The sequence below is a fragment of the Anas platyrhynchos genome, chromosome 3, assembly GCF_047663525.1.
Source record: "Anas platyrhynchos isolate ZD024472 breed Pekin duck chromosome 3, IASCAAS_PekinDuck_T2T, whole genome shotgun sequence".
Taxonomy (NCBI): Eukaryota; Metazoa; Chordata; class Aves; order Anseriformes; family Anatidae; genus Anas; species Anas platyrhynchos.
This window is the reverse complement of record NC_092589.1, coordinates 29,420,679-29,447,385: the sequence shown is the minus strand read 5'-3', so window position 1 is coordinate 29,447,385 and position 26,707 is coordinate 29,420,679. Positions and strand designations below refer to the sequence as shown.

The 26,707-nt window shown below is 34.5% G+C and overlaps 1 protein-coding gene across 9 annotated transcripts in view; it reads left to right on the top strand.

Moving 5' to 3' along the window:
* Positions 1-26,707, top strand: part of RGS7 (regulator of G protein signaling 7) — a 260,311-nt gene that overhangs the window by 94,754 nt on the left and 138,850 nt on the right. For all 9 annotated transcript variants that reach the window (XM_027453802.3, XM_027453801.3, XM_027453796.3 and 6 more), the window contains exon 3: positions 11,892-11,988. In XM_027453802.3, coding sequence (XP_027309603.1) covers positions 11,892-11,988 — 97 coding nt within the window. The remainder of the gene's footprint in view (positions 1-11,891; positions 11,989-26,707) is intronic.

Here is a 26,707-nt window from a genome sequence, read left to right as displayed (position 1 = left end):
AAAGTTGTCTTAGTTATATACTCTATGAAGTTGTTTTACTGTTATGGGTTTAATTAGGCTTTCTGAACCCAGAGAAAAGACAAGTAAGGCTTGCCTGCAAGTTGTCCAAACTTATAGTTAGGTTAGTAAATACAGCAATTACTACAAGTATCTTATTTTGTTTTGTCAAAACAGAAGAAACATGTTGTTACTTATCTGCGTACTTTCTTACTTGTATGAAGGATGGGTAATGCTTGCCAGAAACATATTGCTAATGAGACTGAAGGAGGCTTACGTGGATTATTGAGTGTACTGCAGTGTTGGCAACTGATTAACTCACCTTGGTATATAGAATGTGTAGCTGGCAAACTAGGAAAATAGTGTTATATAGGACACACTCTCAGTATGCTGAAGGGAAAAATGCACGAGAAGGATGTTAAAAGAAAAAAAATAATCTAAGAAATAAGAAATTCAGAAACAGCAACAAAGTGATTTGGACTTCAGTTAGTGTAAAGAAGCTGCAAGCTAGGTAGAAGCATATTCTATTCTGTTTACATGGATGGATTTGTAATGAGATATTTGTTTTTCACAGGTTTAGTTGCTGTACTAGATTACAAAGTTATCCTGGTATTTGCTGTATTTTAAATATTTTCAGAACATGCCTTATGAGGCCTTTCAGAACGAACCTTATGAGGCCTTCTGAGGTCATGCCAATGAATTGAAGGACTAGAGGTTCTTACTCCGTCAGTTAGGTCACTCAAAGGTGTAAATCCCATTCCTTCAGCTAACTGGTAACACCCCTCTTGGCACAATCACAGTCAACTAATGCATTCTGGCTCTCACTTGTCTTTAGTGGGATGAGCAGTGTTAGATATTGTGCAAGAATTACTAAATGTTAGATCATACTGATTACGTGAAAGAAGGCAATAATTTAATTTTTTTAGATTCATTTGAAATGCTGAAGAAACTCTTCAGGGTAACTAAGTACACATCAGTTGAGCGGTATTATGTCTTGTCCAACCCTGTGGCTGATTTAGTGATAGAAAGGTGTGTGTGATGTACATACTTGCATTATGCACTCACCTTGCCCAGAGTAGCCTTAACATTATAGATTTATGTCAAAGCCCCATTTATTATTTACCTCTCTCAGCCTTAATCTGAGCCTTAATCCGCAGGCTTCCTCTTGACCCATTTGACACAGTAAAACAGTTGTCTGATGTTACTGGCTTGTTTGGCTTGTTTGCACAGAAAAATCTCAGGTGCAGGTTAGCTGAAAGAGAACAAGCAGTGTCTCTCCTATCTTCGGGCGATAGAGTCCTTCCTTTTGTCATATGTTCTGCTCATCATAGTTAATACCTAGAATGAGTCTGTACTTCTGGCAAAACAAAATCTGGCTCAAAAATAGCATTCCTCATTTAATTCTTTAATACAACGTTTTGCCGAAAATCCTAATCTTTCCATAGCAAAAATAAAAGCACAGATGATTAGATGTGCTTTAATCCTGAAATTATGTGGTTTGAAATCTGTTTTTGGTTGTAAATTACAGTGTGTCTGATTTTAATATTATTCTCATCTCATATACGCAGAGAGAGTATAATAGTATATGAGTACTGGAATTGGTTTCTAACAAAAGAATATTTCCTTTCCTAGTTGTGTATCCTGTAGATTATACAAATGGTTACATAGCCATCATTCACAATTCTCAGAGTTCACATATCTCAAATCTGCTAATGAGTGCTGCTCTACTTTCTTTTGTGGTGTAAACAAAATTTGACAGTAAAGACAGAATATTTCTAATCAAAAGGAATATGACTGCGAAGAAAAATAAAATGTAGATACAGTAAATATCAAACTGACTAAATTGGACAAGTACAGAATGTTCAAACCTGATCTGCTTTTAAGTATCAAAATTATGAGAATTCAAAAGCTAGTGTTTTGATGGTAAAATAGCCTTAAAAAAAAATCCATTAATTCCTTTTTTTTTTTTTTTTCTTTTCTGAGGCAATTGAAGTATGGTTGGATTTTCTGTAACATCATATCATGAACTTGTAAGAGGAGTTAATTTTCTCAGTTTTCACAAAAAAAAAAATAAATAAAAAAATGTATGACAGTAGGGGATAGCTAATTTTTATCTCTTTAATTCATTTAGAACAACTAATGGTGTCCTGGAGCAGATGTGATCATCATAAACATTGAAGGGAAGTTATCACAAAATGCACAAAATTTGTTCACCTTTTAATTATACTGCAACCAGACAAACTGATATAGAAAATGTCACATTGGAATGGGTTTCTGTTTCACAAAGCACTGGAATGTACTCTTAGCTGTGTCACCCACTGTCTTTTGATATGTCAGTCCACTGCCTTTTAAGGTGAATCAGGTGTAGATACTTTCATTTCCTTTGGAAGTTCCAGACTTAAAGTTTACCAAGTATTTAAGTGCTTTGATGAATAAAGGTTTATTGAAATAGCTCCTGAACCACCACACAGTAGAGGATCCTGAAGAAAATAGGGCAATGTAGAATGGGAGTGAGAGAAATGTCTGAATATTTGTATGAGTTAAATGGCAGGAATATGTATATATCATGATACATATACTCAATCATAGGATAATTGGATTTTGAATTCACTTTGTAATTAGGCAGATATAGAGTACTATTCTGGAAAAAATCTGAAAATGTTGAGGAATTTAAGTTAAATGGTGGCAAGTTTGGCATTCTTTGCAAAATACTTTTGATAGTTTTAGTTACTCTTTTATTTAACTACACTCTTGTTTAATAAATAGCAGAAATATTTTTGTCAAAAGAAAAAAGATTTGACCAGACTTGACCAGGCAAGATTTGACTTGCTTGCCTATTTTTTTTTTCTTAGCAAATACATTTTTTTTCCCATTCAGATGGAAATAAATTTCAAAACTATAAAGCCCTTTGCAAAGCAAGAACTTGTAGCCTCCACATAGGTCCCCTCAGTATTCTTTATGAAAAATGTATGCAAAACTTCTCCTTGCTGAATAAGAACACCTATGAACCATGTTACTCTTAAATTTTTTCATGTTCTGATAAGAAGCTTTACTAATTTGTATAATTAATGAAAGATGAAAAAATGCTGCATGACACGGAGAAATGCCTCATTTTGTCTCTAAAGAGTAGAATAATTCTTGTATGTTTTGCTTATATAAACCTGTGGTTTGCACAACAGTTCCCAAATGGCTACTTCATGAGTGTTATCAGGTAGCTTTGACATGACAAATTACTTCTGTTTGTGATCTTCTCAAGAGCAGTGAAAAGACGAATAGGCTTGAAACTTCTACTGGCTCAAAGGAGGTGATAAGATTTTTAATGAAGAGGGAAAACATCCTGGGGTTACTGGAATGTTGGTTGCTAAATTTTTACAGAAAAAGGTTTAACTTGATTTAACTCTATTTAAGTTGATTTAACTCTATTTCATTTGTTCAGTACACTCCTTAAAATATATTTTTTTCATATAGAATGTACAATGATTTTATTACCTGTTTACTTTATCCTTTCTCTTTTTTGTAACCTTTGCTTAATTGATCAATAATTCAGCAATTAATTTGTTTTCCTTTCATTTACATTGTTCTTAGATATACTTCAAAAACAGACACAGCCAGAATATCCGTGTCTCTTTAGTTTCTGTCTATTCAGACTGAGCAAAATAAAATACTGTTTTCAGATAAATTGTGTAACATAAGGTGAACAAAACTATTGTGAAGCCAATCCATCTGTTGAGTAATGCTACACTACTGTATTACATCAGCAGCCCTTCATTAAAAAAAAAAAAAAAAGCCAAATGTTATTGATTACTGAAAGCTTACCATATTGTAATATAGTTATTCAGAACAACTCTGTTATGAAAATATAGATCTAAAAGTTACTGTTAAAATTCTGTTTTGGTGGTAGCAATTGTATTTCTGCAATTGCAGAAAATGGAGTTTAATGTCTCAGAATAATTTAAAGTCCAGGAGAGATAAACATTTAGTTTTTAAACAGTATCTCAATTCCCTAGATGATGAAATGTTAGAAGTCCAGTTTGTCTTCTTCAGTTTTCCACCACCCCAGGGTAGATAGCAGTGCAGAAATCACCAAACAAGCTAGGCTTCATCTTCATATTCCTTGCAGTTTCATTGTGAATGGAGGTGTAATCATGTGCTTTGATCAGCATCATCATCAGCTCTTCTCCAGAGCAGGCCTCAAAATCCTCAAAATATACACAGACTCATTTTTTAAATTGGTATTCCATTTTCTTGTCATTTTTTTTTGCCCTGAAATGTTATACTCACAAAATGTTAAACCTTCTTTTATTTTATTTTTTTTTTATTTTTTTTGTAATTATCTATTACTTCTTCAACATTTGAAGAAGAACGATATATATATATTTTAAAATAAAATTTTCCTTCTTGCTTGGCAACAGCTAATTCTAAAATGATATGCTGCTGTGATGAGGATTTGTTGTGCTTTGGATCATCTGACAAGCCATGAAAAAGGTTTCCAACCACACAAATTTGGACTTAAAACCATTAATAATAAGAAAGCTATACCAACTTAGAAAACACCTGTTTTTTGTACTTCAAGATTGAGTGACAATATTTTGGAATAAAATAATTATTTTCATGGGAAATGCCTCTTTGTTTAGGTAGCTTAATATATTGTGACCACTATATCCTACAGCTAATAGTTCTATATCCTACAGCTAATATTTCTGTGAATGTTTTTTTATGAAGGCACAATCATTCATTAGCTACCTAAACAAAAAAACAAACCTTTTTTTACATTTTTGCAGTATTGTTCTGAAATGTCCTTTTAGGATCACAGAGGTCAGCTTTTCCATTGAGCTTGCCTAAATCACTGCCTGCAGAATGCAGAACTGTGTGGTATCTTCAAGGCATTCCATTCAATATTGCATGAATTTATATTATGGGGATTAACCTTTATCCATTCTTTAGTTAGAGGTCACTGACAATTGTGGCCTTTAAACATGCCACATGATTACAGGTTAATCACAGGAGTTCAAAGTATGCTTTTAGTTTTTCCTTCATTCAGAAAATAGAAAAGAAAGCTCAATTAAGTTCTGTTTCAGCAGATCATTTATTATTATCTTTCCAGCATTTTTGATGCAGACATTGTATTTCATACTCAGACATACTTCCTCTCTCCCAGAGAGGAGCACATATTGTAACATAACCTTGTAGAAAATTCTTTGCAATACTGCGGTTGTTGACATCTGAGCTGCTAGTAACTTACCTGTTTTTGAATACTCTATGTGGTTTCAGTAAACTTTATATGGAGAGTATGCTTTTTTCCTCTTTAAGAGAACATACCTAAGAAGGGAATTATTTTCATCAGCTTTATTTTTATATAGTTCAGCACTGTTGACAGGTGGATGTTGTTTCTTTTATAGCAGCCTGGCTGTGTCTCACTAAGTGCATGTTCATTAATGGTCCCTTGGACTATAAACTTGTTTACGTAATGCAAGAAACAAGACCAGGGGGACCATTTGTCTGAATAGGATAAACTCAAATCTCAATAATACTTGCAAAGAACTGGCATCGATTTTCAAGCAAATTCAAAATAAATAATCTTATTCTTAACAAATGGTGAAGGCTTGCCCTGCACTCATTTGATGTAAGCACATTCCTCTAGTGTATACAGTACCACTCTGTATATGTATATGCTGTATCTGACACAGTACAAATAAATAGGATGAATAAATTTGCATCTTAATTAGAAATTCACCACATTTCTACAAATGTGGATGAAAGAGTGAAGATGGGTAACACCTCAACAGAGAATATTATACCACATATGAAGCCAGAACTTCTTTGGCCCTCCATGGGTGCCCTGTTTGAGGAGAGAGCATGAACAATTTCCTCACACCAGTGACTTCATTCTGCAGTTAGAAAGGACAACAAGGCAGAGTTTTCAGTGTCATAGTTATATGTGGTAAATTAAGCTCTTTAACTATCTCTATTACTTCCCTTTAATATGTCTGGAAACTCATGTTGATTTGTCATTTGATTTTATGGTGTCAAATACGTACTGCAGGAACAGAGGTTTTGAAGAGGATGGGACCAGTCTAAAAATTTGTATTCTTTTCATTGAATAAGTTATTTTCTAATTTGATGTTTATCAGAGAGTACTTAGGGCAGCTCCCTGCTTCTATACATGTTAGGCATTACCAGTTTGGTTAATCTTATATATTTTAAGACATCTTTCAGTGTTGGACTTTAGACAAAAATTGAAATGTACTTTTCTGGGCTTGCGGATGGTTTAAACTTTGTTTTCATCCCAAGTGGAAAGGAAGAATTGAAATAACCCAATTCTGCATGAAAGGAAGAATGCTAAAAATGGAGCTGACACACTACCTCATTTCTACATGATTTACAAAAAGAGTTATCATCACTCCTGAACTGAGATGATTTGGTTTAGTTTGGTGAGCACCACTGGCAATTAGCTTGCCTGTACCTGTGCTCATCGGTGTGGCCTCCTGGGAGTTGTAGTTCCTGTATTTTGTGCTCTTTTCTTGTCTGTGATGCAGCTTGACTAGCTGAACAAAGTCCCCTGGTTCACTGAGTCGGGCAGCTCTCAGGTGGCACTGAGATGATTCAATTAAAGGAGGATATGGCAGTGATTGTTGGCATGCGTAGTGCAGGCAAAGAGTGGCTCACAGGGAAGAAGGAGACTGTGAGGCTCCTAAAATGTAGCTCTGATGACGTAGTTTAGCCTTTCATGTAAACATACAGATTTTTGCCTCATTGAAGCACAGCAAAAGACAGTATTCTAAATTCTCTGTACCCGGCAGTTCCAGGCTTTTTACCTGATGGGAGTCTCAACGCAAATTCTTTAGTGGAATTGGCAGTGTGTGAGGGAGCATATACAGTACAATGGACTTTCAATAGAGGATTACTGTTGAAAGCAAGAGTAGATGCACATAATTTATTATCAGTATAATACCAGCAAGGTGATAGTATATAGTTAGTGTGTGTTGGAAAATGGAAGAGCAGCCACTACATTGTAAGGACCCTTGCAGCTTTTTCCCACCCTACTGGCTTTGTTCAGCCCCTGTTGCTTTGTGTGTGTGACTCTGCATGTGGGGCCAGCCAGCTGCTGGCCAGCTGCACTGAAATGCTCTGTCATTTGTTTAAACAAGGAGGGAAAAAAATGTCTAGGGAAACGTGTAAAAATTTTGTCAGCAGTGTTTTTTCCATTTGGTTGTGTCCTATAAAGATAGCTTTGCTGAAAATAAAATGTAAGAATTTATTACATATTGTACTTTGTGCTTTGTTAAAAAGTTTGGATGAGGTCTGTAGTTAGTTCCACTGGGTTACCCTACTCCTGCATTTAGACAGGACAAAGTTGAAAGATTTTAGCAAAGTCAACAACAAAGTTCCAGCGTGGGTGGACACCGTTCTAAGGTATGGCAACTGAGAACAAAGGTATGCTTAGTGTTTTTCTTATGTTGCTTGGTATACTTTTAATTCCCTGGCACTGAAATTCATTTTAAGATATGATCACAGGAAAGAATTGAGAGTTCTTTAAATGTGTAAGTAGGTCAAGGCTTTGAGCTTTTGAATCTTCTGAACTTTAGTTAGTTACATTGTCTTCTTTTTCTAGTCTTTAAATCCTTGTATCTGGTGACCATCTATATGTGAGGTTGATTTAGGCTTGCTTTTAAAGGAAGAAAACAATTTTGTACTGCACTGACAGACTTTTTAAGTTTTGTCTCTGAATTCATATCAAAAAATGCTTCCTATCAAGCAGTGATGCTGCAGTACGGTGCAAGAGGATAATTTTTGCAAGATGTGGATGCTTAGCAATGAAATTCATATTTAGATTTAGAAATTTAGAGGTCTGGGTTATCCCAAATCACATGTCTTTGAAATCTAGAGCTACAGAAATTTTGCTCTTAGGAGCTGGATTTCACCTAGCTGTAAGCAGCTAACGGATACTAGTGCTGGTTTGTTGTCAAGACTTCCACTGTCAGCAATGGAGAAAGACAAAATACCTTTGGGTAGTGACAGATTAAAGACAAAGGAGGCAAATTATACCCCATATATCAGAAACCTCTTGCAATCCTATCAATTCGGAAAATACGGCAAATAAGTGTAGTACTTCCAGGGACATTTAACGGATCACACAACTGATAACCATCAGCTTTCCTTCCCACTTGGCAACTTTCAACCTATTTCTCCTGCAGGCAGATACTACTGGCGGTGGGCCCCTGGGTTAAGTCAAGCACATCTCCATGCCTAGCTCTCAGTGAGTTTGGATCAGAGTCAGAATTTGTATTAGGTGGTGGTTCTTGCAACCTTTCTATTACAAGATCTCACTATCACCCTTCTTTTTCTTTTGCTTCATATAAGACACATTGTCACTGTTGTTGTAGAGTTAGTCTTTGAAATAAAGTTGACAGAGCCCTTGTATGTCAAGATCAAGATTGCAAATTATCTTCATAAAGAGGCAAGTGAAGTTTTAAATATTAATATTAATATTGTGTTTTAAATTTGATCTGAGTTGCCTGTGCAACAGAAAGTGAGTTTTGCCAGGTTTAGAACAGGCTCTATAGTAAAAAAAAAAAAAAAAAAAAAAAAAAAAAAAAAAAAAGCACATTTTTTGATGTATACAGTTATTTAGAAAAGCTCCTGTAGAATGTAGAATCTTTTCTGCATTGTGAACTACTTTCTAGGTATGCTTTCTCTATTAATTCTGTAATGATGACCAAGAAGTAGTAAGAAGCTTCCTTTTCTTGTGCATTTAGCTTTGTTTGCAGAGAGATCAGGAGGCAACTGTTTGTGCACTTGTTTTCTTTGAGTTCTCCAAGAAGGCTTAGGGCTAGAAAAAGAACCACAACATTGCATGGTCAAAGGCAGTCAAGTTTAGCCAGGTAAGCATATGACTGGGAAAGCCTTATAAGGTGTAATGAGGCTGAAGCTGCTTAAGTTTCACTTTTGAGTAACTCGGATGCAAGCAATGATCCATCAAGATGGAAAATTACTATATTAGGAAGAAGCTTGTGTTTCCCAGATTAGGCTTCTTAAGCAAAATTAGATGAAGATTTTCTTTTATCATCCTAATTGGACTATTCTGCCCTTTTCATTGTCTTAGGTCACTGTTGATGAATGGCAGCCTTGAGTGCTGCTTCCCAAATATAATTACAGGAGGACATGTTTTTCTGTGCAAGTGATCATACATTTGCTGCATTTAAATCAGCCAAAACTACATGTTGTTTTTTTTTTTTTTTTATGGACTGCATGTAATTGAATTTAAATGGTGGATGTGCATATGCTGGATTAGATGAAATTGAAGCTTTTTTTTTTTTAATTACATTTTCTTATTTTTTAAGATTTAAGAAGATCATAAACCTCAAATGACCTTTTAATGTTTCTGGTGGAAAAGGGACAAGACATATAAGAACTTTGTAATTTGACTCTCAGACAAGAAAAAAATTCCAGGTCAACAATAACTAATTAGGATTTGTGTGTTGTGTTGTGTTATATCTTGTTTCAGATCATTTCCACTCATTATGCAGTAATCTTTGTACACTGAATTAACCAGGCAGTTGACAACAATGATGTGTGGAGTGTGAGCTGCCTTTTGCACAGAGGGTATTCCCTGTTGACATGGAATGATATTCTGAGCTGGAAATGCAGGGGATTGTGTGATTTTGCAGTACACCCATCCTAGATCACCCTTGGTTAATCAAGTTTTACAGTTTAAATCCTGTCCATGAAGCAAGTTCAGGAAAGTATATCTGAATGTCAGTTAGGAATTTATTCTATATACCCTCAGAAGATCGACTACTGATAGGAATGCTATGAGGAATGCTAAGCATTGAATGTTTTGCACTCTTGCACCATTCCTGAGAAAGTAGTTACTGCATATCAGTTCCTGGAATGTTATGTTCCAGGACTGAGTCCTACAATTGTAGGAGTACTTCTTATAATGCAAATGTATCTTTATCATGTTGCCTTATATTGCCCACTGTAGCATATATTATTATTTAGTCTACAGTTCTAGCAATATTCCTCTAAGTTTGCACTGCATATGCAGAATTTATCATTGAATTTACTTCTGTTCATTTCCATAGACCACCCATACACCTATGGGTATAGTTTTACGTTATTGCTTAAAGCAAAGATACTAACCTGAATTTGAGTGACTTCTTTTTCATTTAGGAGCTCATTAAAACAGTTTACCAACTGGATATAGAAAGAGATGAAACAAGCTTTCACTTATTGTATGGATAATAAATGTAGGGACAGATTCCATTTTGCAGACAACAGTTTGTCTACTTGACAGCTTCTTCAGAACATTATTGCTAGCCTTTTTTATTTAAATAATTAAATTCCACATCAGATGAAAGTCATGAAGTGATTTAGAATTTGATTAATGATTACAAAGAACATTGCTGCCTTTCTTTGGAGTTACATTTCTATACTCTTTAATTGAGAGGAATAGACTCAGTCTTCAACATCTTGCTCTATGCTACGCTAACAATGTCTGCTTCTTTTGGGTACTTTTTATTTCAGACTAGTCCACTGGATTTGTGTTCTTTGGGTTGTTAAAGTGTGATCTGCTACTTGATGGCATATATGAACCTCCAGATACTTTCTGTATAAACAGGTTTTCCATGAGCAGTGGAACTTATTGATTTTGTTTTCATTCTTGGTATAGATTTTTGTTCTTTTTTTCCCAAGTTGATTGTGGCCTCAGTTCACTCTCTCTTCCCTGACTCTGTACAACACCCCCATTGGGCAAATTAATTCACAGCTGCTAATAATGCTGATTTGCTGCTTACTGATTTGAGTCATTTGGTATGTTTTTGTCTCAACATTACCCACCCACAAACATTTAATGATTTTTTTTTATTTTTTTTTTAGGAACTTACTGTGAAACAGAGTTAAGAGAGCATGTTTTTTTAAAGATTTGACTAATAATATGAAATGCTCAGTCATGCAGAAACCTATTTTTCATATGGAGTATGTTGGTAATTTAAGGAAGGAAGAAGGATAATTGTAATTGATTTTACTGGAATATTATTTTATCTTTTTAGAGGTTAGGTATTCAAAGAAAGAAGGGGAAGAAAGGTGGAAGGTATTTTATACATAAACTTAAATTATGAAATGTGCAAGAATAAAACTAACATTGTTGGCCAATGACTATTCTTTGTGTTTCCCAACAAAGGGGTTTGTTCATAGTTCACAACAAAGCAGATTTTTGTGTTGAGTTGAAAATACAAAATACATGCGCCAAATTATCCTATAAAATTGAGTTAGAAAAAAATCAGTTATTGCGTGTGGAAAATATGGAAAAAAAAATACAGCAAAGTGATTAAAAATGAATTTGTATCCACTCCATTACCTATAAAAACAAACAAAAAGTTTCTGGCCTTGCTGTCTTCAGGGATGCAAAATTGTATCGGGATATGTAAATTTTTCCTCTTCTCAAAAGAAAATAGGAAATTTTTACTTTGAACTTAAAAGCTCTATTTTTGTTTTATAAGTCTTTTTGACAGCTGTGTCAGTACCATGGAAGGCTGAATGAGTTTATTCTATTAGGTACAGTACCAGTTATGCAATCAAACATGAAGTTCTGTATCCAACAATGGTATTTGACTACTTAAAATATTTTAACTATATGTCTTCTTCCTTGGTATCTCCTTCTCAGAAGAGTTTGAGAGCATACATTAATTTATTATCGTCTATACTAAAGTACTTCCAATATTTTATCTTGTTCAATAAAAATATAAACTATAAATTGTAAACTAAAAAAAGTATTAATAGACCATTTTGAAAGATTGATCTAGGATTTCTTAGAGGAGTACTTTCAGGTAATAATTCTGGATTTCTTTGTTCTTTCTTCTTTTTTTTTATTTTTTTTTTAATTCTGTTTTCAGATGGAAGACGTCATAGCCCGCATGCAAGATGAGAAAAATGGGATTCCTATTCGTACAGTCAAAAGTTTTCTTTCCAAGATCCCCAGTGTCTTTTCTGGTAAGAGTCAAAGTGAATTTGATATTATTTGAAGTTCCCGCTCTACGTTATGTACTCAAATGACCAGTATTTAACTGAGTGCTATGTGAAATGCTGTGATACAGTCACCTGGTGTGGGGGAGACATTGACTGTCCTTTCAGTACTTTAATAATAGAAAATGTGTAGATGTTTCATGTTGGAATGTGCCCTTATAGAGATTATTTTACCAGTAGACTTGTGAAGTCATTTGAGTTCTACTTAATTTATTGCAGAAAGTCAATTATCTGAAGCTGGCTTTATTTTTATTGCAGTTTTTCTGCATTGACGATCTGATTTTTAACATGTTTTTATAGCAAGTATAGAGAGTTTAGAGTATAGGCCAGTGTATCAAGGTAAGAACTGACACAGCAACAGCACAAAAAGAAAATCATCACAGCATTGTGCAACTGATACTGACTTCAGGCTGTATATATTTCATATAAAGCTTATGATCTGCTTTTGTGGGCTTGGGCTGCCTGTATGCAGGAGGCTAAGAAATAGTTTTCTATGATGACTTGCAAAACATCTGTAAACTTTGTAGATAATCCAAATCAGTATTGTCATATACACAAAAATCTGTCAATTTATTTTTTAATTAACTAGTAACTATCTTTTCTTTGTTTGTTTACAAACATCTGTATACATTTCTTCATTTATGTATGTGCGAATGCACCTCCTTTTATGCTACCAATGACTATGGAATTCCTTTGAAATACATGCCATTGTTGAACCTACTTTTTCCATACTGTGGTGAGCTCTGTAAACAGTTGCAGTTATTGAAATGGAAAAGGTAATCCTTGCATAGAAAATATTTACAAAAGCTTTTACAAAAGCTCTACAGAGTAAGAAGTGTAGTTCTATAATTTTAAACCTTTGGAATGTTTTTGCTAGTGATTTAGTCTAGTACAAAGAAGGAAAGGTCTTAAGAGTGAACAAAACTTCTTCATGATTTTAAAAACTGCTTGTACAAAAACTAGGTTCTGAAGAATGGACCTTTATTTCCCATATGTTAGTACTGCATGATATCCCATTAAATGATCCATGTTATTTTTCTGTGCCTTATCTTCTGTGCTATTGACTTCAAGTTAGAGTACCATAATTTGTCTATCAGGAGATATAATTTTATTTTTTTCTAATTTATTATTTTAATTTTTACTAAAACAGATGTCATACTTTTTAATGTTGTTCAAGAATTCACTGATACATTCATAGCATCCACTGATACGATTTCTGTAAATAATGAGAAGTAATAATTTTATCAGCTGCAGGGAAGAAAAAGCATAGTAACTCATTTTTTCCCTTTTGAGGTTTTCTACTTCACCACTAGAAAAGCACAGCTGTCATTTGAGTTCCATTAATATTTACTTTTCTTCAGTTAAAACAAACAAAAAAAAGATATATGTATGTCTGTATGGTCATATATATATATACATGCATATATGTGTATATGCATGCAGAAAGCTGCACAGAAAACTGTCCCATAAAAACTGGAACTTCGCAACTATTTGTTTGTGGAAAGAAAAAATAATGGGTAGGTGTGCTACAGTTAAGTCATGTTCCCTGCAAAACATGCTTTTGTTTATGCATTGATAATACCTGTTAGAGTCCTTTAAACAACTTAGAATTAAGGACATCCATAAGTCTGTAGGCTTAAATTCTTATGGGCTAGCATTGTGATTATGCCATACTAAAAGTAGGAGAGGTATTTTTATTTTTGTTTACTTGTATATCATAGCATTGCTTCTGAAAACAACAGGTGGAAGACTAGCTGAGACAGCAGACACTCTTTAATGCAGAATTAGTGACCATGTCTATTTAAGGATGAATGTATTAGCAAAATCAGTCTGGGGTATCTGAATTTGACCTTTTAATATAATGTTGTGATTATAATAAATAGGATGATGTAATTATATTATCTAATTTATTGAGTCATTCCTTAAGTGGTTTTAAAAGTAAAATATCTACACAGAAATATTTCAAATACAGATAATTCTCTATAGGTTATACACATTATTGTGCTTCAGAAGAACATACACATATACAAAAAAAAAAAAGATAATTTCAACTCATGAAATTTTGAAAAGGATGAATTATATTGCTTTATATTTCATGTATTTATAGAGAGAAAATACATTGCTTAATGTTGATGTTTGGTGCATTTGTTCACAAGTGTGTGCAAGCTGCTTAAATTCAAATAAACCATTTTTATTCAATTCATTTATTGAAATCTTTCAAAAAGAAAAAATTCAGTTGAGGTTGCCTGATAAAAATATGCTTGGTATGAGTTTGCAAGCAATTTGATGAAGAAGAATGCAAACCCGTAGATATGTGGGAATTACTATTCACATTTTTATCTACATTCAGGAGTGTATCAGATTGACTAAGCAGCAAATTTATCTGAGGTGTAAATTTAAAGAGCTGGTAAATTGCAGACTAATTTGGATAACAGCATTCCAGTGAACTGCATCTAGGAGGTGAAATGGATAATGACAAAAAAAAGCAATTCTGGACAGGTCTCCAATATGTCATGTATGCCAAAATATAAATCTCTGAAAACAAGGGTGTAAATATGAAACGCCTCAGAATTATTCTGCACTGTAGCTTCTTGGGTTGATGAAGTAATGGTTTCATCTATGCCATGTGGGTGACAAATTGCCCAGAGAAGTTGCGGAGTCTCCTTCTCTAGAGATATTTTCAACCTACCTGGGCGTGGTCCTGTGCAACATACTCTGCTTTATATGGGCCTGCTTGAGCTGGATTAGATGATCTCCAGAGGTACTTTCCAACCTCAACCATTCTGTGATTGCATTCAAAGCTTGTTTTACACCAAAATATGTGTAATTCACAGAACAGATATTCTACAGTCTACATGGCCAGATATTAATATCTTTATTTTTTAAAATTAGTCCAAGCAAATAATATATGTTGTGTTTTCCTTATAGGTGTGTATTAATTAAATCTGACATTAACTGCCTTCTGGGGCCATTGTAACAGTATGCTGTATGCCTGGTATGATTTTGGCCAAAAGTGTTTTTATAATAGATTCTAGCCCTTATAGAGTCTTGTTGAACTACCTCATCCAGCTACTGCTTGTGAGGATAAGTTCAGTTAGGTCTTTGAACAGAGAAATCTGACAACATGCTATAGCAGATGGTCTTTGTAATGATGGTTCACCTCAGGCTGAGTCATCCACAATGTTATTTGCAACTAGGCGCAACCTAGATGTAGCAAGTAAATGAATATGCTTGAGGAGCATTGTAGAAAACAGACTAATATACCATGCACCCTAGTACACAACTGTCTGAAAACAGATTTGCTAGGTTGTACTTTAAATCCTACACTGATCACTTTTAATGGGAATTCTGCTGGAAATTGCTTTATGCAGACAAATAACATTGCAGACAATGTTATCTGTCTGCTTAAACATATACAATGTTATGGTGTAAGCTATCGTTCAAGTAACAGCTTCGAGAGTGGAATAATCTATTTTTATGATGAACAATATAATATGCTTATGACCATTCACATTATTGAGTGTGAAAATCCATAGCCACTGACTTTGTCTTTGAGCATTTTCATGTTCATTTTCTCATTGCATTCTGTATAGCGAATGTTTCTGAGAAAACAGAAACAGGTTTTCAATTGTAGACCAATATTCCTCTATGAAACGTGCTCCCAAACTTCTATATGCATTATTTGTTGTCTGGGTCATTTTACTGATTTTTTTTTTTACTAGCTACTGGGTCTCTTGATCATCTTGATCATCAAAAGTGTAGAACATAGACCATGATGAGAATTGAAGAAGATACTGTGAAAAAAGAAGATTCAACAATAACCGATAGCAAAATCAGAATTCAGTGAAACACCTGTGTACATCTTCTTAGAGACAGGTTGCATTCAGCAGTGCTAATGAATAAATTAGAGGGAGTGTTTCATATATGAGGTGATGGAAAGACCAGTCAGTATAATTTTAAAGAAGCTGTTTTATTTTTATTTTGCAACACAGTGCAGATAATAGGTTTTCTTGAACGCTTGGTCCAATTCTTTGGAATGTCTAGCAGAGAATGGATTATCTCTGTGTTTTGATGTAGTCTTTCACTAGTCAGTATGTAAGTTCATAACATTAACGGGGAGTTTAGTGACAATGGGGTTATTAAAATAATCTATTTTAAGATAAGATTTGTTAGCTACTAAGGCTACTATAGAATCCTACTTTAATATTGGCTTGAAGAAACTAGAAGAACTTTACTGATTTCCAAGTGCACAGTTAGGATGCTGTAGGCTGAGTACTGCTCTTCTGCATGAGCTCAGAATGAGTCCAGTATAAAATGATGGTGCATGATAGAAGTTGGCAATGTAAACTAAAAGTTTGTATGGAGGTTGTTTACTCCATAAAGTATTTTGTATAGTGTTATTTAAACTTAAACCTGGTGAGCTGTACAGTGTTTTTCTTTTTCTTTTTTTTTTTTTCTTTTCTTCTTTTTGTTATATAAGTGTATAAAAGAGTCAGAACTGTCTCTGAACTGAACTGAATTGGTTGTACAATAGTCTCTTGAGGGAGGGGCTGAGTCAGTTTTCTTGGTAGCCTCGAGCACATTGCTACATGTCTGGCATACCTATCTATACCCGGGCTTGAAGTTGACACCAAAGTTGTTTCCATGTGGTTCTTGGGGTAAAATTCTATTTATCAATGTCTGTGGATCTAGGTAATTTTCTGCTGTTAACACTGATGACCACAGTCGTGGGAACTCAATGTTCAGAAGGCACATATTTGAAACAGTACTTGATAGCTGGCTACACTACAATAATGCAGGATGCCCTGTAATTCTACAGTTCGTAGTCTCTTGTAGGTGGAGTCATAGTTATTTATCAGATATATATTGTGGCTTTGATTTGAAACTTTAAAGGCTCCAAGGAGAAAAAATAAGCAGGAGTATTTGCTCTTTCTGTGTGATTATGCATTTTGATGAACAAAAGAAGGGCTTGCTGTTGTTGTCTCCATGGTTTTAAAATGTTTTGGAGGAGTGAAGAAAATAGTTTATATAGACATCTTGCCATTCAACAATAATAATTGCATGAAGATTGCCGTGTGCATTCTTTACTAATACTGATTAGAGCATTAGGAATAAAAATAAGGCAATTTGCCAGGGACATGGTTCTCCATTAGGCCTGGAAATGGATAAAAAAACTTGCTTGAAATGATGAATGTAGGGAGTCTGACATATGAATCATAGGGATTAGAAGGAGCTCTAAAATATCATCTTTATTTTTACAAAGAAGAGATAGCAAGTAAATGCCAAAGGTTTGTTGTTTACTTTTGAGTAGAAAGACGCATTCAGAGATTATGGATAAAGCAGTGCAGTAGTTGAGCATTTGTTTTGGGGGTCTTTTCAGGGTGGGTGGATTAATCAGTATTAGTACCAAAAGCTTCATAAACTAATTAGAATGTGGATATTTTGTTGAGATAAATATAGTGACAGATTAGTATCATATGGTTGTTTTAGATAACCAGTGTGATGCTTTATAGGATTTTAAAATGGATGTTACTTGGATGTGCTTGCTGATGAACGTGATGGGGGGAAAAACTGAATAATGTCTGTGGAGAATGTGCCCATTGAGTGGGGTGTAAATGTACACAAGGGAAATAGTTTAATGCTTTTGTTGAAGGAGGAGGAAGATATAAGAGAAATGTAAGTTCAATTACAGAATACACACAGAGATGATAAAAAAGTAGCTAAGGAAAGTATGTTGTTCCTGGCTGCTTCTGTTCTGTGGCTCAATACTTTTAGAAAGTAGTCACAGCTTCAACCAACAATGATAAGAGAAGGAGATCAGTAGAATGATGGTTTATAGCATCTTAATCAAAGGGGAGGTGAAAAGGTTCATTTACCTTTCCCAGGAAAATATAATCCATGTGAAGTCTTTATTTTTTTCTGATTTCTAGATTTCTCATTCCTATTCCCTATAGATACCGTGTTTTCTGATTTTTAGAAAGTTTCTTGCCATCGTTTTTATTCACCATTTTTCCTTATCTTAGGAAATGCTTTTTTCTTTTCTATCTGGGAAATTGTTAAGATAATGAGAGGTTGCATTGAGATTAGCAAATCTATTCACATAATCATTCATTTCCAGTCTTTATTTTAGCATTATATTATGGTTGGTTAAAACAAAGGATTAATGTGTTTAAACCCTCCTCGACCCAAAAGCAAGCTGGCAGTCTCAATAGTCTGGTCAGAAGTAGTGAGAAAGACCCCAGAATAAAGCAGTGTCATGGTAGCTCATCTCACCCACAAATCATAGGTGGGTGAGCCCCTGGTATGAATCACTGGAGCTGCCTGCAGCAACAGTATTGCTTGTTATATAGAGGCAGGTGGCAAAAAATAAAGTGCAGTACAGGGGGAACTGAATGACTCAGGGGACTAATAACAAGAAAGTGAGTGTTTCATCTGTCATTAGTTTTGATCTTACCCAGCTGAGTAATGAGTTGTTAGCATCTGATGACTGTTCAGTGCTGCATGTGAAATGAGTTGATAGGTTTATCCAATTTAGTACCAAAGATTACCTAACTGAAAAGATGAAAGAGAAAGCTCTACTACTTGGATTGGCGGGGAAAAAAATTAATTAAAACAAACAAACAAAACAAAAACAATAAAAACCTCAATAACCTGGTATCTTTGAAGCAAAGTAATGTTGAATTATAGGTAAATACAAGGATTTGGGAATTTCCATATTTTATATCTTATCCAGAATAAATTAACTATGTGAGAGAAACTGGGATTCCCTTATCCTAAGCCCTTGATTTTATGGACGTTTTTCCTCCTTCATTGAGTCCCCAGTGCTGGGTTGGTGAGAGGTTCCCACTTTCTTTTTCTCTCTGTTCCTTCATCACACTAATCCTTTTCCTGCACTCTCCTACTTGTATAATTTAACAGTAGAGTCATTGCTGGGTACTCTATGCTACATCAGCTCATTTTTATTTGCAAACAGAATACTGCAAGCAGTATTAAGGCAGCAAGCTGGCTGTCTTGATCAAGTTCAGTCTTAGTAAAAGGTTTGTTGAAAAAAAGATCTCTTGTCAGTACAGGAATGACAGAAGATGGCTCATTCCTTCTTGTGCAGGTTCAGAAGGGCAGACATGAGTGGGGACTTGCCATCTTTACTATTTCACCTTTCAAATCAGAACTTTTGAGAATAAAAGTGAATAATCCTCTATCCCCAAACAAGTAGTTGATTTGAAGTTAAAACACCAGTCATTCTTGTTTGTTTTCATCCATCATTTTGTCAAAAAGTTACAGATTTGCATTCAAATGTTCATAGTCTTTATGGGGTTGATATGTTTCAGGATTGTTCTCGTTCATTGATAGGTTTGTTCTCGTGTTCATTGAATCTTGTTCATGATTTTTAGCAGAAGGAGTAATAGAAGAGCTTGACTCAGTGGTGTCATAAGATTGGACATAGAGTCATTTCAGAGTATTGAGATAATAACTGATGAATGAGTGGTGTTTCTTATGCTTTACCATTTCAAAAAACCAAAACACATATTTGAGTGCTGTCTACATAGATTCATCTCACAGTTCCTCCAGTTCCTGTTTGTTTGCCTGTCTGTCTTGGTCACATACATCACTGGGACTGTAAATATGGCCAGTAAAAGGGGCTCTTAAGCTGCTTACAACTTGGCAAAAGTTTTTTTTTGTTTTGTTTTGTTTTGTTTTTGTTTTGTTTTTAATAAAAATCACTACTTTAGTTGTGAAGCTCAGAATGGCCATGTGGCACACCAGGGTAGGCTCTGATCAAATAAAAGAGATGAATTTTCATATTTGCTTTGAATGAGAAGTGAATGAAAGAAGTGAAGAACTGTTTAATAACCTTAATGATCAATTTTGCTCCTTGTTTTCATTTTAAATAAGGCATCTGCTAATATCAATGATAAATCACTACCAGATTTCAAACTTTTTCAATATGAGAAACTATGTTCATTGGTTATTTTAAACAGAACAACAGATTATTGTTGGTTAATGTTCCTCCGTAACCAAGAAAAAAAGTACTCACGTTTACATTTCAATTTGGTGGTGATTGCCATTGTGAGCATTAGTGAAAAGTTGAAAATATAGTAATGGAAGTCTGAAATAATTTTGCAAAATTGTTCTAGGAATCTGAAATATACTGAAAACCCATTGAAAAGTCTTTTAAAGTAATCTGTACAAAACAGTCATCATAAATGTCAGTTCCCTTGAAGTCAGTAAATATTAAAAGTTTATTTTCATAAATATTTTCAAAATAAATAAGTCTAAAACTCATGCATTTATGGGCAAAAAATCTTAATAATTGTTCTTTTATTGTGAGATGTGACATCACTGGGAACATTAATCTTTTATTTGTTGTTTGTCCACATGAAGTGCACAGTTTGAATTAGATGATTCCCTGCTTCCCAAAGCTTTACATACAGCTTTAGAAGCATACAGCTCAGCATGCTTCTAGAGAAATAGCTCTGGGGCTTGTTGATCATAGATAAAAATTTGTTCCTAACTTTTCCTACTATGTTGTTTGGTCATGAAAACGATTCCCTCCCTTTCTTGCACCTTTTTCTTCCTAGCCTCTTTGCATGTGAAATTTTGTCCTCTTGTGTGTGTGTGTGTGGAATGGGATTGCATCTTTGAAGTCAGAGTACTTCTGAGAGGAGTTTGGGAAAACTTCATTATGGCCAAAAATTTACCTACCTTTCTATCTCTTGACATCCTGTTTCTTTATACTGGGCATGTAACATTCACGGAAATTGTGCCCAGAAAATGTCTCCTTGTCCCCAACTCCTTGCATATACACATGAGCATATATAGCATGCATATGTATACCATATGTATTTGCCAATGGAAGTGGTGTATTATATATGAGCTTAAAAACAAACAGACTTTTAAGCTAATAGAAGCATCTGTAGAAGTGATTAATAATACAGGCTCACTGAAGTCTATGTCCATAATCAAAGCCCTGTAGGAAAACAAGAGTAGAATACGTCTAAGGCAGAGTGACTTCAGAAATATATTGAAGGGCTCTATGAAAATATTTTTTCTTCATGGATAACTCTTTGAAATCTCTTAGAAAGAAGTACTATTTATGTTACATGGCAATGATTATAATTAGGGAAATAAAGATCAGGGATAGTTTTCAGGCACCTGTATTTGAAGTAATTGCTTTAAATAGTAAGCAAAGCAGAGTATACTAGTTGTCAGTGTATGAGGTACTTCTATGACAACAAAGCTTTTTGCTTAAATCACACTGCATTTTTTTTTCACAAAGCAATTTTGGTGTACACAGGAAAGAATTATTTTCTATAAGGAAGTGCTGATGCTGTGTTTGCTGTCATTGATTTCTCAGACAGGAAGGAACGTTGTTGCTTATGTTAAGAATGAGGAGAGGAATAGTGTAGCTGCAGACAAACGAAGTCCCAGCATGAACTTGAACGTTACTAGTGGTTTTACCAGAATGTGAATTTGGTTACAGGATGCACTTGATAAATATTCTCTGGAAACTATCCCAGAAATGCACATCCACTTAGAGACAAATAGAATAAAAATGCATTCTGATTCTCTTAAGGTCAGAAGTCTCAAGTTTGAGAACATCCATTGTCCTGCCAAAAAAACAAAACAAAATGAACAAACAAAAAAAACAATGACAAAACAACAACAAAAACAAACAAAAAAAACTTTGCAGTAGCACTTAGGGTTTGTAACTGTTATTTCATATGGTTCTAATGTAAAGCTAGAAGTACATTAATAGTTTTGGGTCTTGAATATGTGGCCAATTAAAGTTGAGCAGAATAGTTACAAAGAACATCTATGTAAAAGCATGTAGTTACTTAAGTATTAAGTACTGTAACTGGTTTATAAATAGATTCAATATATATTAATACATTAATTATATGAGGGAGTACACTGAAAAACATCAAAATTTGTAATTTATGTAGATAAATTATGTAATTTATGTGCTTTGTTGTCTGGTAGCATGTTTTTGGTAGACTGGTGTATATTTATTATGTGTCTATAGGAAGCAACATAGGCATTTGATATGTATGGCTTCTACAGATACAAATTATAAATTCTTTAAAGGTATCCTGCTAGTTGTAATACAGTGTTAACATATGCTTTTGTTAAGTACTCATCCTCTTTTCTTTTTAAGATGATACAAATGTGTCTGGGGTCATTGTTTTCTATTGCTCTTAAATGACATCTATGACAACATTGACTTACTTTATGACTTCACAAGATACATAATTTATTTCTGCCTCAGTCTTTCAATTTTAATATAGGAAATTGTATCTTACTATCTTTATGTCTACCATTTTCAAGTGATTTGAAATACTTAAATGAAATGCATGCAAAGAGAAAGTGGTGCTACATTGGCGGATTTCAAGCTGTCATTTCTATAGCCAGATAAATATATATTTGGCAAGTAATTATAAAATCAAACTACTTAGAATTATTCCCTGTAGAATATGTCCCTTAAGCAAGAAATCACATTATCAGAGTTTACAATGTGACCTGTGATTTAGCTCCTACTACTGTTTTCAGCCATGAGGAAGAGCACTGTTATTGTGGTTGCATCAGAAGAGTGCAAACTTGTCTTTTCCAAAGGGCAGCAAGGAATAAATTTTAATAGTTGTAATTTTATGTATCTCTATATCACTGCTGAAACAAAAAGATGTCCACAAACTAGTTTTGCATGGTGCTGTTATCATGTGCACTATGTAATAACAGATGTCACCATAACGTTAACATTTTTTTGTTAGCAGCATGTCAATTGATGACCCCCATAACATTGCAAGAAAGCTGCTCCAAGTCTGAGTTTGTTTTACTGGTAGCTCTTGTGTATTTGGATTGCTTGGACTGAAACTAAAATCAAATCTGGACTGTAAATTGATTTATTTTTAGGTTTTAATATATTATTACTATTATCTAATATCACTAATATTTCAAAACTGAGCTAAAAATAAAACCTCTCTGTTTGGAAAACACTGAAAGTTGAACATTTAAAGAATTTTAGCTTCAAGAAAATGGTGTTTCTCACCCCTTTGGCACTGAAAAACTCTTGCAAATTCCAGTATTATTTCCTACCAGCTATGTTTGTGACACATGAAATTGGAATCACTCACACAGGAAATAAAGGTAGTTCTATGCAACTTAGTATGATTGGCAATCTGTCACTATGAAAATAAATGGACCATAGGTATTAATTTGTATTCACAAATTATTAAAAAAAATAGAATAATAAGATCACGAACAGTTTGTTAGTAGGAAATAAGAGCTTCCAAATGTGTGATGAGTGTTTCTTACAGCACTGCAAGCAAAGCCCATTATAGGATATTCCCCAGCTTCGCAATAAAGGTCAGAATTTGAATTTATTGTTTAAAAATCTGGTTTCTAGTTGTTGCAGTTGGAGAGTAAACCTTGATGTTGAAAAAGAGTGTGTAAGCAGACAGGAATTGCTCTGTTTTCCATGATCACATCCCCAGAGATAGAGCAGTCCTGAGACCTGAGGATGCTGGCAGCTTTGAAGGCACAAAGCCCAGTATTTCTGCTGTGTGGCTTGCCATTTTGCTTCCCACACAGCATTTGACTGTTTTTGTCATTTCTCAGAGCGGGAAGATCTCAGTGAGAATGATCTTGGTGTTCTCATTTCCCTGTTAGGGAAGATCACTGCAGTACATGCAGCTTCCCTGCTATGCTCCATGGACTGAGACAGTAGACCACATTATGAAATGGGCAGAGCTGTTGTAGTGGGTACCTGGGAAGTCAGAAGGTGCAGACTGGTGAGTTTGGCATTTAAGGAATGGAGCAGCAGCTCAGGATTCTTCCAGGAAGAAAGTCATTCCTTACAGTCCTCCCTTACTGGCAGGAAGGACATTGCAGACATTGGGAGTCAAACTCCAGTGGAAAAAAAAATGTGTGTGAGTGAGAGAGAGAATCAAGGGGAAGAGAAAATAAACATTAATCCTCACCCACCACCACCACCCCATTTCATAGCATAATGTAGTTTATGAGGCCAGGTAGTGTTTGAGTGTAGGAGCAGGCAGGTGAGACTGATGGGTATTTGATGAGTGTCTCACTGTTAGAATAATATAATATCAGAAGAATTTGAGTTGCTGAGTACTTGTTATCATACGGAAAACACCAGTTATAGAGTGTCTGCAACAGACAATTCAAACACCTCAGACCTTCCAGAAATATTATGAAGGATGTTTAAAACAAAACAAAACAAAAACAAAACAAACAAAAAAACACCCTGCTCTTATGTAGTAAGAGTAGTATGTATCACACTTAAAGTGTGATACATATTTTTGCTTGTCACAGGAAAGGTCTGTAATCTTTTGTACTACAACAGCTATACGTGTAGTTTTTATGCACAAACCACCAGAATTTCAGATATTTTAATATACCTGTTTGGATTTCAATTTAGTCATCAATGCATGCAATATACTCCTTTTATGCATTAAATACTATATAATATTATATACTATATAATACTATATAATATTATATACTCCATTTATGCATCAATGCATGCAATATACCCCTTTTATGCATTAAATTGTGTTATACTGCATGGTAATTAGCCATTTAAAACTGCTACACAGCTTTCTAGCTTAGGGTCAGAATATACAGCAAGCTTGTGGAAAATACTGAGGAGTTGTGCAGTATTTAGAAGTGCTAGATCATTTTGTTGTATTTTTTCTTTCTCTGAAGACACAAATAACAAATTAACATGTTCATATGGGGTTCTTATGGATGTCAACACCCCAGGTGCTTTTCTGATGCCAGAATTTTTGCCATTTAACCTTTTTATATCAAATGTGGGACAACTAAAATGTAAAAATACTTTACGGACCTGTAGACTTCTATAGAGTGTTTACCTTTTTAAGACTATCTTAATGTTATGTTAAAGGCTTACTTATTATGGGAGGAAATATTTATAGATCTTAAACAAAATAAGTACTCAATAAAATACCCAGTTGTTGCCCAAACTCCTTCACTTATTTGTAGAGCAGGAAATATTGTATGAATAAAGAGACACTGGGCCAAACCTCCCTATTAATGGTTTGTTTACATAAATTCCACCTTTGTTTTTTCTTCCCACCCATTTATCCTCTTATCCTTTTTCTAACTGCTTTCAGAAATACCAATTTCAAACTGAGTTCTCCTTCTTTCTGTACTCAGCGAAAAAAACTTCTCCCTTTGTTCTCTATTCACTTGTTTCCTGGGTTAGTAGTATTCTTGTGTTCCTACTATCTGAATTCTAGAAGTGGGTGTTTTTAAACAATTTTATCAATTCTTTCATACTTATAAAGGTATCTATTCAATAGAACAGATCAGAATTATGTTTTAATGAAAGGTGGAGGTGGAGTGACTCATCTCTTTTGTTTTTTTGTGCCTGGGGTCAAATGCTGTTTTGCAGAAATACACTTGCATGTTACCTATCTTTTTTCACTGTTGATAGATCATGTAAAAAATTACCGTAAATTCTCGATTGGCAAGCCACAAAGACTTGTTGCAATGATCAATATTTACAGATGGACACTAGCTGCTCTACTTGTTCTCTGGGCTGGTTGCTCTGAGCTGGAAGTAGGTAGAAAAAATGATTGTGCTACAAATAACATCACATTAATCGAGCTGGATTTGGGAACCTAATCATGATTTTGTCATGCTTACATGGAAGCTACTGGCAGATGTGATGTCCCCAAACCCTGGACTACTTAAAGGCCAGTGATTGAGGTTAATGTTCCAGGAAATGCCTTAAAATTTGGCAATAGCAACAAATTGCTCTTCTAGCACATTTGTTGAAAGTAAGTAGGAGAATGCAGCTTGTCTTATCTCTGAAAAACATACTTTGTGTAAAAACAAAACAAAACAAAAATACAACAAACAAAACCCCACCAAGTTGGTCATAACTCTTTCAACTGAGCTGTTGTGCAAAGGACAATGAGCACAGCTTCAGCAAGCAGAAGTGATATGCTGTTGAAATACTGAGCAGGGACCCTTCAGCAGCTGCTGTCGTGAGCTCTGTCAGATCAGCGTGAAGGCAACAAATGCATGAGTATGATGGTACACATTGCTAAATTTCATATGACATAGCTGAGATTTAGCATACTGCTCAGAAAATACTTTCGCAATGGGATAAGTGAGTTCTATAAACTAATCCTTATTATTAAAACTCTCCTTTTATTCTGAGAGATGATGTGTTGTGTTTAATTCAACCAGTCGCATAATTGGTTTTGGATTTAGTCTGATATAACTATCCCTTTTTGATGATGCTTAAGACTGTTACTTCTGATTGTCAATGATAGTATGTAAAATAGAAATAAAAAAATAAAAAAGCATCTGAAGAACTTTACACAGAGACATTATTATTAAATTGACATTGTATATTAGGTGGAAAAAAAAACTATACAACAGTTGATGAGCAATGAAATACATGCTATTATAGCAGGCTAAAAGGTAGAAGTATCCTATTTTAGAGCAATAAAAAAGCTGACAATAAAGTGAACATTGAATAGATTTTGTAAGTGTATTTTGTAAGTGAGAGAATAGATTGATAAGAGTAATTACTTTAAACTAGCATGGCAACTGGAAAGCACCAACCAAGAAACAGAAGACCACCTGTATTTTAGGAAAGGGAAGGGCCTCATGAGCTCTTAGTTACAAGGAAAGACTG